The sequence below is a fragment of the Callithrix jacchus genome, chromosome 1, assembly GCF_049354715.1.
Source record: "Callithrix jacchus isolate 240 chromosome 1, calJac240_pri, whole genome shotgun sequence".
NCBI classification, from domain to species: Eukaryota; Metazoa; Chordata; class Mammalia; order Primates; family Cebidae; genus Callithrix; species Callithrix jacchus.
The window spans coordinates 77,371,133-77,384,312 of NC_133502.1; the positions used below are offsets into that span (position 1 = coordinate 77,371,133).

Consider the following 13,180-nt stretch of genomic DNA (forward strand, 5'->3'; position numbering starts at 1 on the left):
GTTCTGAAAAAAACAATCCCCCAGATGTTTACCCATCCCCCATTATTAATAAGCTTTAAACAAATTGTGGTAAAATACACATACCATAACATTTACCATTTTAATCATTTTTTACACATACCATAACATTTACCATTTTAATCATTTTTAAGTGTTCAATTCTGTGGCATTAAGCACATTCACACTGTTGTACAACTATCATCACCATCCTTCTCCAGAGCTTTTTATGTTTTCAAACTGAAATCTGGTATCCAGTCAACGCTGAACTCCTTATTCACACCTCCATGAGCTCCAGGCTCTCCACCTGAGAAACAGGCGTCATGTCTACTTCCTATGATTGTTATAAGACAGTGAATCACAGATCACAGGTATATAAAGCAAGGTGCTTGGCTCAAATGTTATTTTCCTTCCTTTTGCTTGTGAGTTTGTCACAAATAAAACTTTTTACATTTTATTTAAGAGTATTTTTATTCGGTGTAATCCCAGCACTTTGGGAGGCCGAGGCAGGTGGATCATGAGGTCAGGAGTTCGAGACCAGCCTGGCCAATATAGTGAAACCCTGTCTCTACTAAAAAAAAAAAAAAATACAAAAATTAGCCAGGCATAGTGGTGCGTGCCTGTAATCCCAGCTACTCAGGAGCCTAAGGCAGGAGAATCACATGAACCTGGGAGATGGATGTTGTAGTGAGCCGAGATCATGTCACTATACTCCAGCCTGGGTAACAGAATGTCTCAAAAAAAGAGTATTTTTATTATTATTAAGAGTATTATTTGGCCGGGTGTGGTGGCTCACGCCTGTAATCCCAACACTTTGGAAGGCTGAGGCAGGCGGATCATGAGGTCAGGAGATTGAGACCATCCTGGCCAACAGGCTGAAACCCTGTCTCTATTAAAAAAATACAAAAATTAGCCGAGGGTAGTAACATGTGCCTGTAGTCCCCAGCTACTCAGGAGGCTGAAGCAGGAGAATCACTTGAACCCAAGAAGCGGAGATTATAGTGAGCAGAGATCGAGCCACTGCACTCCAGCCTGGGCAACAGAGAGAGAATCCATCTCAAAAAAAAAAAAAAAAAAAGTATTACTTTTTTTTCCTCTGGATCTTTTTTTTTTAATTTATTTAATTTACTTTAGATGCATATTATATCTGGCATTTCTCCCCATGTTATCCCTCCCCACCCTCCCAAAAGTATTACTTATTAAGAGTATTTTTTGGAAACTAAGAAAGTGTTTTCTGATATCAAATGATTTATTTAAAAAATTCAGATTTCCTTGAAAGTGAAGATTCTCTACATATCTCTAATGTGGTGTGCTGAGAACACATCACTTCTGTGGCACTCCTACCAAAAGTGCAGAACCTCATTTCATGAGGAAACATCAGAAAAACTCAAAATCTGGGACATGCTGTAAAATAACTGGCCCATACTCTTCGAAATCCCAAATTCATAAAGACAAAGGAAGGCTAAGGAGCTGTGCCTAATTAAAGATGACTAACTACAATGCGTTTGCCTGGAGTGGATCCTGAACCAGAAATGTTTTCTCTTGTTAAAAGATACCACTGAGACAACTGGTGAAATCTGAGGAAAGTCTGTAGACTACACAATTCAGAGAATTAGATAACAGTATTATATTCATCTTAATGAGTCTGAAAATTGCATCATGTTTTTAGGAAATGAATTTAAAGTATTTAGGAGTGAGGGGGCATTCCTACACCTTATTCTTGAATAACAAGGAAAGGCTGTGATGTGGTGGGGGATGAGAAAACAAATGTGGTAAAAAGTTAGTATGTGGGGATTCTGGATGAAAGGCAGATGGAAATTCTTTGTATAATTCTTGAAACTTTTCTGTAATTCTGAACTTATTTTAAAAGAAAAAAAAACCCTCCATAATCCCATAACCCACCTTATTCTTCCATATATGTATTATTTCACTTAATAGCTATTTTTTTTACATGATATAAAAATCTGTTTTATCCTTTTTAAAGACTACATAGTCTTGCTACTAAAAAAAGGGAGGGAAACATGGGTTTGTGCATATGAACTATAATTTCCTCATTTCCACAGAATCCCTAAAATTAGGGGGAAATAAATACCCAAATGATTCCAAAAATAAGCAGGTCTGATCTAAGAAGCTTTGCAGAAGCAAGTAGACTGTGCTTATTACTCAGCAAATTTGAAGTAATCACCAAAAAAGGGGCAAAAGTAAGACTTTCTATTCTCTCCAACATGGTTGCATCAAGACCATCTCATTGTCTTGAATGCGTTAACTGCTAGGTGAATATCTCTGCATGAATCATCACCTGCTCAGCGCGAGCAGGTTGTTACTCTCTGCTGGAGTTGTTTTTGTTTTGTTTTTAACAGGCTCTATAGATAGTTTTACAAAACCACATTATTTGGTTAAAACTTGTAGCCAGAATCCTAAATGGAAAGGAATTAGCAGTCAAGAAGCTGGAAGTTGGGGATAATGGCTCCCTTGACATTTAACTATTTACTATTTTAGTCTTCCTTAGCCTTTTTAACTTTATTTCCTTGAAATCTGATTCTGTTTAACATAAACAGGTGTAATGATTAAACAAAGGTTCTAAGCAGCAAGCACCCACCTTGCTAGTGCCAAGCATAAGACACAAATAACCGCTCCCTGTGTTCAGGTGGGGTGCCGTGCCACCACGCTGCCACATCACTCAGGAGCGACACAACACCACCAGCCCACGACTGCTGTGTGTTAGAGTACTTCCAGAGCAGGCAGGCCCAGCAGAAACCGGTATTACATATCAGACAGACTTTTCTTCATATCTCATCATGGCAGCCTATTGACCTGACTGTGGAGCTAGGAATTTATTTCAATCCATTGAGCAGTCTAAATTAGTAATACTAAATCAAAACCATAATTACATCCCTAGTCCAAAATTATATGTCTAATCTAGAATTTCAAAAGAAAACCCGTTCAACACACTCCTGTGTAATTTCTTTTTACAAGTACTCTTCACAGTTACAAATAAGCAATTAACTTTTAATCGTACAATCATTTTCTGAACCAAGATGTAAAGTCATCTATGAGGCAAAAGGAAGATCCCTCCCATCGTCTAAGGCAACATGAACTGCACATAAATTAGGAAAACATTCCTAGGACTGGCACCACAAAAAGCAGTAGCCAGTAGAAGTAGCATTTTTTTGAAAAACTTTCCGGTTCCCCACCCACCCTGACGAGAACTGCTGCATGTACTTTTCTTTTTTTTTTTTTGAGACGGAGTTTCGCTCTTGTTACCCAGGCTGGAGTGCAATGGCGCGATCTCGGCTCACCACAACCTCCGCCTCCCGGGTTCAAGCAATTCTCCTGCCTCAGCCTTCTGAGCAGCTGGGATTACAGGCACGCGCCACCATGCCCAGCTAATTTTTTGTAATTTTAGTAGAGACGGGGTTTCACCACGTTGACCAAGATGGTCTCGATCTGTTGACCTCGTGATCCACCCGCCTCGGCCTCCCAAAGTGCTGGGATTACAGGCTTGAGCCACTGCGCCCGGCCGGCATGTACTTTTCATTTGCAAACTTTTCAGCTGTGAAGTCTACCTACCTCTCGGTCTCATAGGGTCGGTATTCCCTGTAGGGTCTCCGCTCGGCTCTTTCAAGGGTCCCCTCGGGCCCACGGCTATCATTCCATCCTTGCTGCTCCCCTCTTCTAGGAGTCCGCTTCTGGCCTACTAGACAATCAAAGCAGAGAGCTGGAACACAACGTCTGCGACGGTATTAAACTTTACAGGTACTTGTAAATTTTAAGTTGTTGATACTACAACTGCCCAATCTACTACTTTTTAATAGAACATTACTATTAAATCATGCTTTCCCTATATCCTAGAAAGTATATGACAAACTAAGCTCACCTATAATTACAGGCACCTCCCAAAAGCTGTGGGTATATTTTACTAAATAAGCTACAGTTCACAAAAGTAGCATGACAAAAACACAGTATGTAAGCCCTATCTAGAAAATGAAAGAATATTTCAGACTGTACTTTCAGAATCCCAACTGCACATAAAACCATGGCAACTATGGCTTATCACTGGCATACTACTAAGGTTTTTGTTTTTATTTATTTATTTATATTTGAGACAGAGTCTCACTCTGTCACACAGGTTGGAGTGCAGTGCACTGTGCAATCTCGTCTCACTGCAACCTCTGCCTCCTGGGCTCAAGCAATTCTGTGCCTCAGCCTCCCGAGAAGCTGGGACTACAGGCATGCACCACCACCACAAGCTCATTCTTGTATTTTTAGTAGAGACAGGGTTTCACCCATGTTGACCAGGCTGGTCTCGAACTCCCAGCTTCTAGCAATTCACCCACCTCAGCCTCCTGAAATTACACGGATGCTTTAAACATCTCACATCAGCCTCCTGAAATTACTGGGATTACATGGATGAGCCACTGTTCCTGGCCAAGGTTTTTGTTTTTAAAGTTTGTAGTGTTTATATTTTTACTTTGAAAACAGATTTTCCTGCTATTCTATGAGATATATAGACTTGCAATTATAACTTCTTGAATATGAACCAAAACCTGCTATTTGCCAACTTGCCTGAGAGTCAGCCAGTACTTGAGGACATCTCTTTTGTCCCCTGAGAGTCTGGCACTTAGACACCATGCTGGGACCAGAGACTCTGGTCTTTTCCTCTTGCCTGGCTTTACTCCCCTCTGGTTTTAATGCTTTAAACATCTTAAGCAAAGTCTAAGTGTAAAGCCATCTGATACTTGGTAAATACATTGTAGAGAACTTTCTCGAGTCTTTAATCTTCAAAAGTCTTTTTTTGTATAAATTTAAAAGATCTCACTATGTGCAATTTTTACAATAGTGGCTTCAGTTTTTCTTAGTACAAATTACTCTTCACACTAGTTGCATAACTATAAAATATTACATTTATTCAAGTTAATGGATTTTTTTTTTTTTTTTTTTTTTTTTTTTGAGACACAGTCTTACTCTGTCATCCACACCGGAATGCAGTGGTCCGATCTTGGCTCACTGCAGCCTCTGCCTCCCAGGTTCCAGCGATGTTCCTGCCTCAGTCTCCTGGGATTACAAGAGCATGCCACCATGCCCGGCTAATTTTTTTGTATTTTTAGTAGAGACAGGGTTTCACCATGTTGGCCAGGCTGGTCTCCAACTCCTGACCTCAGATGATCTGCCCACCTCAGCCTCCCAAAGTGCTGGGATTACAGGCGTGAACTACCATGGCTGGCCATGGATATATTTTTTAACTATTAGACTTCTCTTCCACTTAGAAAAGACCTTAAGGAATTTATGTGTATACATACTTTTCTATTTTCCCTTTTTTTTTTTTTGAGATGGAGTCTCGCTCTGTCGCCAGGCTGAGTGCAGTGATGCGATACAACTCACTGCAACTTCCGTTTTCCAGTTTCAAGCAATTCTCCTACCTCAGCCTCCCGAGTAACTGGGACTATAGGCATATACCACCACACCTGGTTAATTTTCTAAAATATTTTTAGTAGAGACAGAGTTTCACCATGTTTGTCACGATGGTCTCTATCTCTTGACCTTGTGATCCACCTGCCTCGGTCTCCCAAAGTGCTGGGATTACAGGCATGAGCCGCTGCACCCAGCCTTTATTTTCTCATTTAATATTTTCTACCAAAACTTTATCACCTACGTACAGATAAACCTTAATTGGTCCTTTTTTTTTTTTTGAGACGTTGTTTGGCTCTTGTTACCCAGGCTGGAGTGCAATGGCGCAATCTCGGCTCACCGCAACCTCCGCCTCCTGGGTTCAAGCAATTCTCCTGCCTCAGCCTCCCGAGTAGCTGGGACTACAGGCACACACCACCATGCCCAGCTAATTTTTGTATTTTTAGTAGAGACGGGGTTTCACCATGTTGACCAGGATGGTATTGATCTCTTGACCTTGTGATCCACCCGCCTCTGCCTCCCAAAGTACTGGGATTATAGGCGTGAGCCACCGCGCCCAGCCTTTTTTTTGGAGAAAGTCTTGCTCTGTCACCAGACGCCAGGCTGGAGTGCAGTGGCGCGATCCTGGCTCATTGCAACCTCCACCTCCCGGGTTCAAGCAATTCTCCTGCCTCAGCTTCCCTAATAGCTGGGACTACAGGCAAGCTACCACGCCCAGCTAACTTTTGTTTTTTTGGTTTTTTTGGGGAGGACGGAGTTTCACTGTTGTTACCCAGACTGGAGTGCAATGGCACAATCTCGGCTGACCGCAACCTCAGCCTTCTGGGTTCAAGCAATTCTCCTGCCTCAGCCTCCCGATTAGATGGGACTACAGGCGTGCACTACCATGCCCAGCTAATTTTTGTATTTTTAGTAGAGACGGGGTTTCACATTGTTGACCAGGATGGTATTGATCTCTTGACCTCGTGATCCACCTGCCTTGGCCTCCCAAAGTGCTGGGATTATAGGCATGAGCTACCGCTCCTGGCACTTGTATTTTTTAGTAGAGACGGGGTTTCACCATGTTGGCCAGGATGGTCTCGATCTCTTGACCTTGTGATCCACCTGCCTCGGCCTCCCAAAGTGCTGGGGTTACAGGCGTGAGCCACCACGCCCGGCCAATTGGTCTCATTTTAAAGCAAAAATCATGTTTATGACATCACTAACATAAATTGTATAATTTATTCCTTGTCAACCAAGTATTTTTTTCAAGAGTGAAAAGTTGCACAACAGATCTAAATTCAAGCTACTATGATTGTAATGTCCCATAACTTAGAAATATTTAAATTCAATTTGTATCCTGTAGTGAGGTCACAATCTAAGCTTGTGATATGTTTAGGATACAGACAAGATGTTATCATAAATAGAGCAAAGCACTTTATTTATTTATCTTTTTTGAGACAGAGTATTACTCTGTCGCCCAGGCTGGAGTACAGTGGCATGATCTCAGCTCACTGTAACCTCTGCCTCCCAGGTTCAAGCAATTCTCCATGCCTCACCTCCTGAGTAGCTGGAATTACAGGCACATGCCACCATGCCCAGCTAAGTTTTATATTTTTAGTAGAGATGGGGTTTTACCACATTGGCCAGACTGGTCTCGAACTCCTGACCTCAAGTGACCCGCCTGCCTTGGCCTCCCAAAGTACTGGGATTACAGGCATGAGCCACCGCACCCAGCTTTTTTTTTTTTTTTTTTTTTTTGAGACAGAGTCTCACTGTATCGCCCAGGCTGGAGTGCAGTGGCATGATCTTGGCTCACCGCAAACTCCACCTCCCAGGTTCCAGTGAGTCTACTGCCTCAGCCTCCTGAGTAGCTGGAATTGCAGGTGCCTACCATCACATTCGGTTAAGTTTTTTGCATTTTTAGTAGAGACGGGGATTCACCATGTTGGCCAGGCTGGTCTTGAATTCCTAACCTCAGGTGATCCACCTGTCTTGGCCTCCCAAAGTACTCAGGCATGAGCTACCACATTCACCTGCCTTTTTTTTTTGAGACATTCTCACTCTGTCATCCAGGCTGCCAGGCTGGAGTGTAGTGGCACAATTTTAGCTCACTGCAACCTCCGATACCTGGTTTCAAGCAATTCTCAAGCCTCCTAGGTAGCTGGGATTACAGGCCTGTGCCATCATGCTTGGCTAATTTTTCTGTATCTTTTTTTTTTTTTGAGACGGTGTTTCGCTCTTGTCACCCAGGCTGGAGTGCAATGGCACGATCTCGGCTCACTGCAACCTCCGCCTCCTGGGTTCAGGCAATTCTCCTGCCTCGGCCTCCTGAGTAGCTGGGATTACAGACATGCGCCACCGTGCCCAGCTAATTTTTTTTTTTTTTTTGTATTTTTAGTAGAGACGGGGTTTCACCATGTTGACCAGGATGGTCTCGATCTCTTGACCTCGTGATCCACCCCCCCCTTGGCCTCCCAAAGTGCTGGGATTACAGGCGTGAGACACCGCGCCTGGCCAATTTTTTTGTATCTTTACTAGAGACAGGGGTTTCGCTATGTTGGCTAGGCTGGTCTTGAATGACCTCAGGTGATCCACCTGCCTCAACCTCCCAGAGTGTTAGGATTACACACATGAGCCACTGCACTTAGCAGAGCATTATGCTTTTATTGCAGACATATCAAGATAATGACACTTTTTTTTTTTTTGACAGTCTCACTCTGTCACCCAGGCTGGAGTGCAGTGGTATAATAGCTCACTGCAGCCTTGACCTCTGGAACTCAAGTGATGCTCCCACCTCAGCCTCTTGAGTAGCTCAGACTCAGACCACAGGCCTGCACCATCACACCCAGCAAATTTTTTTTTTTTTTTTGGTAGAGATAGGTTTCATTTTGTTGCCCAAGCTAGTCTTGAACCCCTGAGCTCAAGTGATCCTCCCACCTAGCCTCCCAATGCTGGATAACAGGCATGAGCCACCATACAGCCCCCACTGTTACTGATACTTGTCCCCAATTGCCTAGGAGTGGGCAACATCAGATCTGGGGGCACATGGGTTAAGCGTTCAGAATTGGAAAAGGCATTCAAAATGTAAGGTAGAAAAAGCCACTATGAAAGTTAATTATCTAACAAGCTGAAAATTATAATAGGTCATGACATAACACTCATCAGAAAATTTGTCAACAGTAACAATATTTTTCCATATTTTTACCTCAGTGTAAAAAGAGTTATTTTAACACAGTTTCAGATTTCCTGTTTCCAACCTACAGTTTTAAAAACATCTTTTAATATTTCCACTCAACTACACAATTACTTAGGTGCTTATCCCACCTTTCTGCTTCCTCCAATTTTGTTGTTTCAGGTTTTTTGTTTTTTTGAGATGGAGTGTCACTCTGTCACCCAGGCTGGAGTGCAGTGGCACAATCTCAGCTCACTACAACCTCCGCCTTCCAGGTTTAAGCTATTCTCTTGCATCAGCCTCCCCAGTAGCTGGGATTACAGGCACGTGTCACCACGCCCGGCTAATTTTTGTATTTTTAGTAGAGACAGGGTTTCACCAAGTTGGTCAGGCTGGTCTCGAACTCCTGATCTCATGATCCGCCTGCCTCAGCCTCCAAAGTGCTGGGATTACAGGTGTGAGCCACTGTACCCGGCCCCTCCAAGTTATTTTTTAATTGTGTCAATTAAATTTGTAATTCATCGAACTTAAAATAGGACATCTACTGTACACCATATTAAAGCCTTTTCCAACAGTATAAACTGAAAACTGTTAAATACCACTGGCAACTTATTAGAATAATTATCAATATCAAGTAAACATTTCATTTTCCCTCCCAAACCCCCCAAAACAAAGATAATTAGAATAATTATCAGTTTCAGGCAAACATCTCATTCTCAATCCCAAACCTCCCACAACAAAGATAATCAGCATCCAATTTTTTCCTCACAATTTAGTACTAAGAGATCAACACTGCCACGAATTGGCCTTGTTTTTCTGTGCTGGATCAGCAGCTCCAAGTGGAGAATGCAAACACTGCATTTCACTAACCTTTCCAATCGAAGGCTGGCACATGCATTCATCACCATCTAAACCAAGCCCATGTAAAGAAACAGAATACAATAAAAATTACAGTAAGATTTCCCACAAAATAAAGTTGAACTTTGGTTCAACAAACATAATACTAAAAGACTAGGAAAACCAAAACTGAAACGATCTCTCATGACTTCAGGAATGAACTTATTGCCGGGCGCGGTGGCTCAAGCCTATAATCCCAGCACTTTGGGAGGCCCAGGCAGGTGGATCACGAGGTCAAGAAATCGAGACCATTCCTGGTCAACATGGTGAAACCCCGTCTCTACTAAAAATACAAAAAATTGGCTGGACATGGTGGCACGTGCCTGTAATCCCAGCTACTCAGGAGGCTGAGGTAGGAGAATTGCCTGAACCCAGGAGGTGGAGGTTGTGGTGAGCCGAGATCGCGCCATTGCACTCTAACCTGGGTAACAAAAGCAAAACTCCGTCTCAAAAAAAAAAAAAAAAAAAAAAAAAGAATGAACTTATTGAGCAAGGCTCACTCAAGGGTTTATGTAGATTGCTAGACAGATAGTCAGACATTAAAAACCTACATTTTTGGCCATGTGTTGGTGGCTCACGCCTGTAATCCCAGCAGTTTGGGAGGCCAAGGCAGGCAGTTCACGAAGTCAAGAGATAGAGACCATCCTGGCCAACATGGAGAAACTGTCTCTACTAAACCAAATACAAAAATTAGCTGGGCTTGGTAGCATGCACCTGTAGTCCCAGCTACTGGGGAGGCTGAGGCAGGAGAATCACTTGAACACGGGAGGCAAAGGTTACAGTGAGCCAAGAGGGTGCCACTGCACTCCTGGTGACAGAAAATCAAGACTCCATCTCAAAAAAAAAAAGAAAAGAAAAGAAAAAAGAAAATTAGCTGTAGATGCCTGTAATGCCAGCTACTCAGGAGGCTGTTAGAATTGCCTAAACCCAGGAGGTGGAGGTTGCAGTGAGCCATGATCATGCCATTGCACTCCAGCCTGGGCAACAAAGCAAGACTGTCTCAAAAACAAACAAAAACCCTACATTTCCATATGAAAAGCTTGTGACTTCCACATTCTTTCAGGATTAGTATTTCTATGATATCAAATATATTTTATTTTTGTCTAAACATTCACTTACAATATTCTAACAAAATTAAAAATTTGGTACAGTGTGTCATATCAACCCGGGCTACAAAACCTTGAGAGATTAGCTCTTTGACATCCATCATAGATAAATTTCGTACAGCAACTACCTAAATGGAAATTAATAAGCTGTTTGCTCCTGAAAAAAAACACATACTTGAAAAAGAACGTCAATGATAAAATTTCCATTCTAACTACAAATCAACTCAACATCTTCAGTTGATTTCAAAAGCCAGATCACTCAGACGGAACAACTGACAGAAAAAAAGTTATGGGTGTACCACATGACAACATTAAGTGCAGGAAACAGGTTGCAACCAGTTTGTATCATTTAAGTTTAGAAAGAAAAGAAATAGCCCTGTGCATTTATGTATATAAATGCAAAGTGTTAACAGCAGGAAACATAAGAGGATTTTCACTTAACCTCATGCATTTTGGAACTGCTTAAAATTTTTATAACAAAAATGCATGACAATTTAAAAAAGGCTAAAAATCAATGTATTAACAGTACTAACCCGTCTCATGTTTTTCGGAATAGAATATGTATTTTCATTTGCTAAAAAAATGGAGAAGAAAAGCTTAGCCTTTCTCAGTTCTTTTATTATATTCATGTAAATACATTTATGAGAAAAACACAAAAAACAGGATATAAAATGCACAATATATCTCCAATCTCACAGTTTAGATAGGCTCAGAAATTTACTGGCCTACCAAAGAGTCGTGAGAGAATAACATTTTTTAAAATCATTTTCAACATCTTTATTATAGTGACTTGATTCTCGACTGATGACTCTGGATTTAACTTTTCACAAATAAAGGTAAACATGACCCAGCTGCACATCAAAGCCCGAATACTTAAACCTGAGACCTTTCCACAACGCTGCGATGCACAATCTTTATCAAACAAGGAACAAACGAATAAAACGAAGTTGAACACACTGCCAAACGTTGGCAGGAGTGGCCAAACTACACATTTTAATCTTAACACTCTGCAAATCTTGGGACCGCTGTCTCATTTAAAGAAAACAGAAGAAACACAGGCGGAGTGTTGCGGGCTCTGCCACTGACGCAGTTCAGGTGAGAGAATGAACTCTCAAGCACCCTCCCCGACCGCAGGCAGCAAAACACCACGCTGCGCACTGGTTTTGCCTGCTAAACAGCGAGTAGGGAACTCCGAATATTCTTGATGGAAAGGTAAAAAACGCTTTTCTTAAAGCGGCCTTAAGTTATTTATAAGTTCCACATCCCATCAACACCACACGAAGTACTGAAATACGATGCCCGCTGCCTGCTGGACGCTACCGGACGGGGAAAGGGCGAAGGCGCCAGGCCGGACGGCGCCAGGGACCCCCGCCCGCCCCTCCCGGACCCGGACGTCACAGGCCGCCCTGCGGTCGCCCAGGCCTCCCGCATCACAGAGACCTCCAGCCCCGGGGCCGGGCGCCCTCCTCTTCCCTACCGCGTTCTCGGGTGGCTCCGACCTCAATCCTGCAGAGGCTGAGCTGGAGGATGGAGAAGGACCCCGCCAGCTTGGATGTGCGCGCCCCAGGGTAGCGACCTCAGCGTTCGCCCCCACACGCCACCCCAGCAACCTCCCTCAACTTTGTCCAACTTGCCGTAAAGGCTCAGTGCCAGGGTTTGGGGGCTCCACCTCACCCCACCCCGCCTGCGCTTCCCCCGAGCTCCGCAACCGGCTGGTGAGGGCTGGAAGGGGTGTGATCCCCGCCCTTCTCCTCCTACCTTCGGCGGCCACCAGGACCCTCAACTCTCCCGGCTCTTCCCTAGCCCCGCCTCCAGGAACCGGCCCCGGGACCCCAGCCTCACAGCGGGGCGCGCCGTGGCCCGCTCCCCAGCTCCCCACTGCGTACCCGGCGCCTGCAGGCCGCCCCCAGGGCTGTCGGGCCCCTGAGCGCCAGGTGCCGGGAGGGTCTTGCGCTCCTTCTGCGACTCCCTCCGGCCGCCCGCGCCCGCTCGGTGGCTAGAGGGCCCGGCCGGGCTCCTGCCGCCGCGGGGACCAGCCCCGGCCGCCGCCGCCGCCTCGTCGCGCCTCTTGCGCTGCAGCTGCTGCTGGCGCCGGCGCTCGGCCTCGCGCAGGATGTCGAACGGGTCCGACTCGTCGTCCAGCAGCTGATGGAAGCGGTTGGCCACCACGCAGCCGAAACTCTCCTGCATCACGGCGCCGGCTGCGGCCACGGGGCTCCCCAGAGCGCCCTTCATGCCGCCACGACCACAGTGGTCCCGGGCGGGCAGCCCACGCGAGCGCGTCTCAGCGAAGCTGGCGGCTAGGACCCATGCCGGCCGCTGCTCCGCCGCCGCCGCCACCGCCCTCCGGGCCCTACCCGGCCCGGCCCCTCCCGGCGCCCGCCCCCGCGCTGCCGCCGCCGCCGCCGCCACCACCCGCTTCGCCTCGCCCGACAGCCAATCAGCGCGCGGGGAGACGCCCCCTTTCCGAGCCGGCTCTCCGGGAGGCCCAATCACCGACCGGCTGCTGTTACGTCACGCGACCTCTGAGCCCCGCCCCCTCCGCGCAGTACAGAGGGGCGGGGCCCAGGGGCGGAGCTACTGGCCGGAGACACCACCGCTGTCCCGGCGGCGCGGA

General features: G+C 45.2%; 1 protein-coding gene across 4 annotated transcripts in view; it reads right to left on the minus strand.

Annotated features, from left to right (window-relative positions):
- The window catches only part of HABP4 (hyaluronan binding protein 4), a 41,168-nt gene extending 28,224 nt beyond the window's left edge, over positions 1-12,944 (minus strand). For 2 of the 4 annotated variants that reach the window (XM_008993834.4, XM_035300434.3), the window contains exons 1-2: positions 12,450-12,944; positions 3,568-3,691 (exon numbers count right to left, since the gene is read on the minus strand). In XM_008993834.4, the coding sequence (XP_008992082.2) occupies positions 3,568-3,691; positions 12,450-12,798 (473 nt within the window). In that variant the 5' untranslated portion in view covers positions 12,799-12,944. Of the gene's footprint in view, positions 1-3,567; positions 3,695-12,449 lie in introns of all 4 variants that reach the window. The other 2 variants (XM_008993831.5, XM_035300429.3) reach the window with 1 other exon arrangement.
- Between the last annotated feature and the right edge of the window lie 236 nt (positions 12,945-13,180).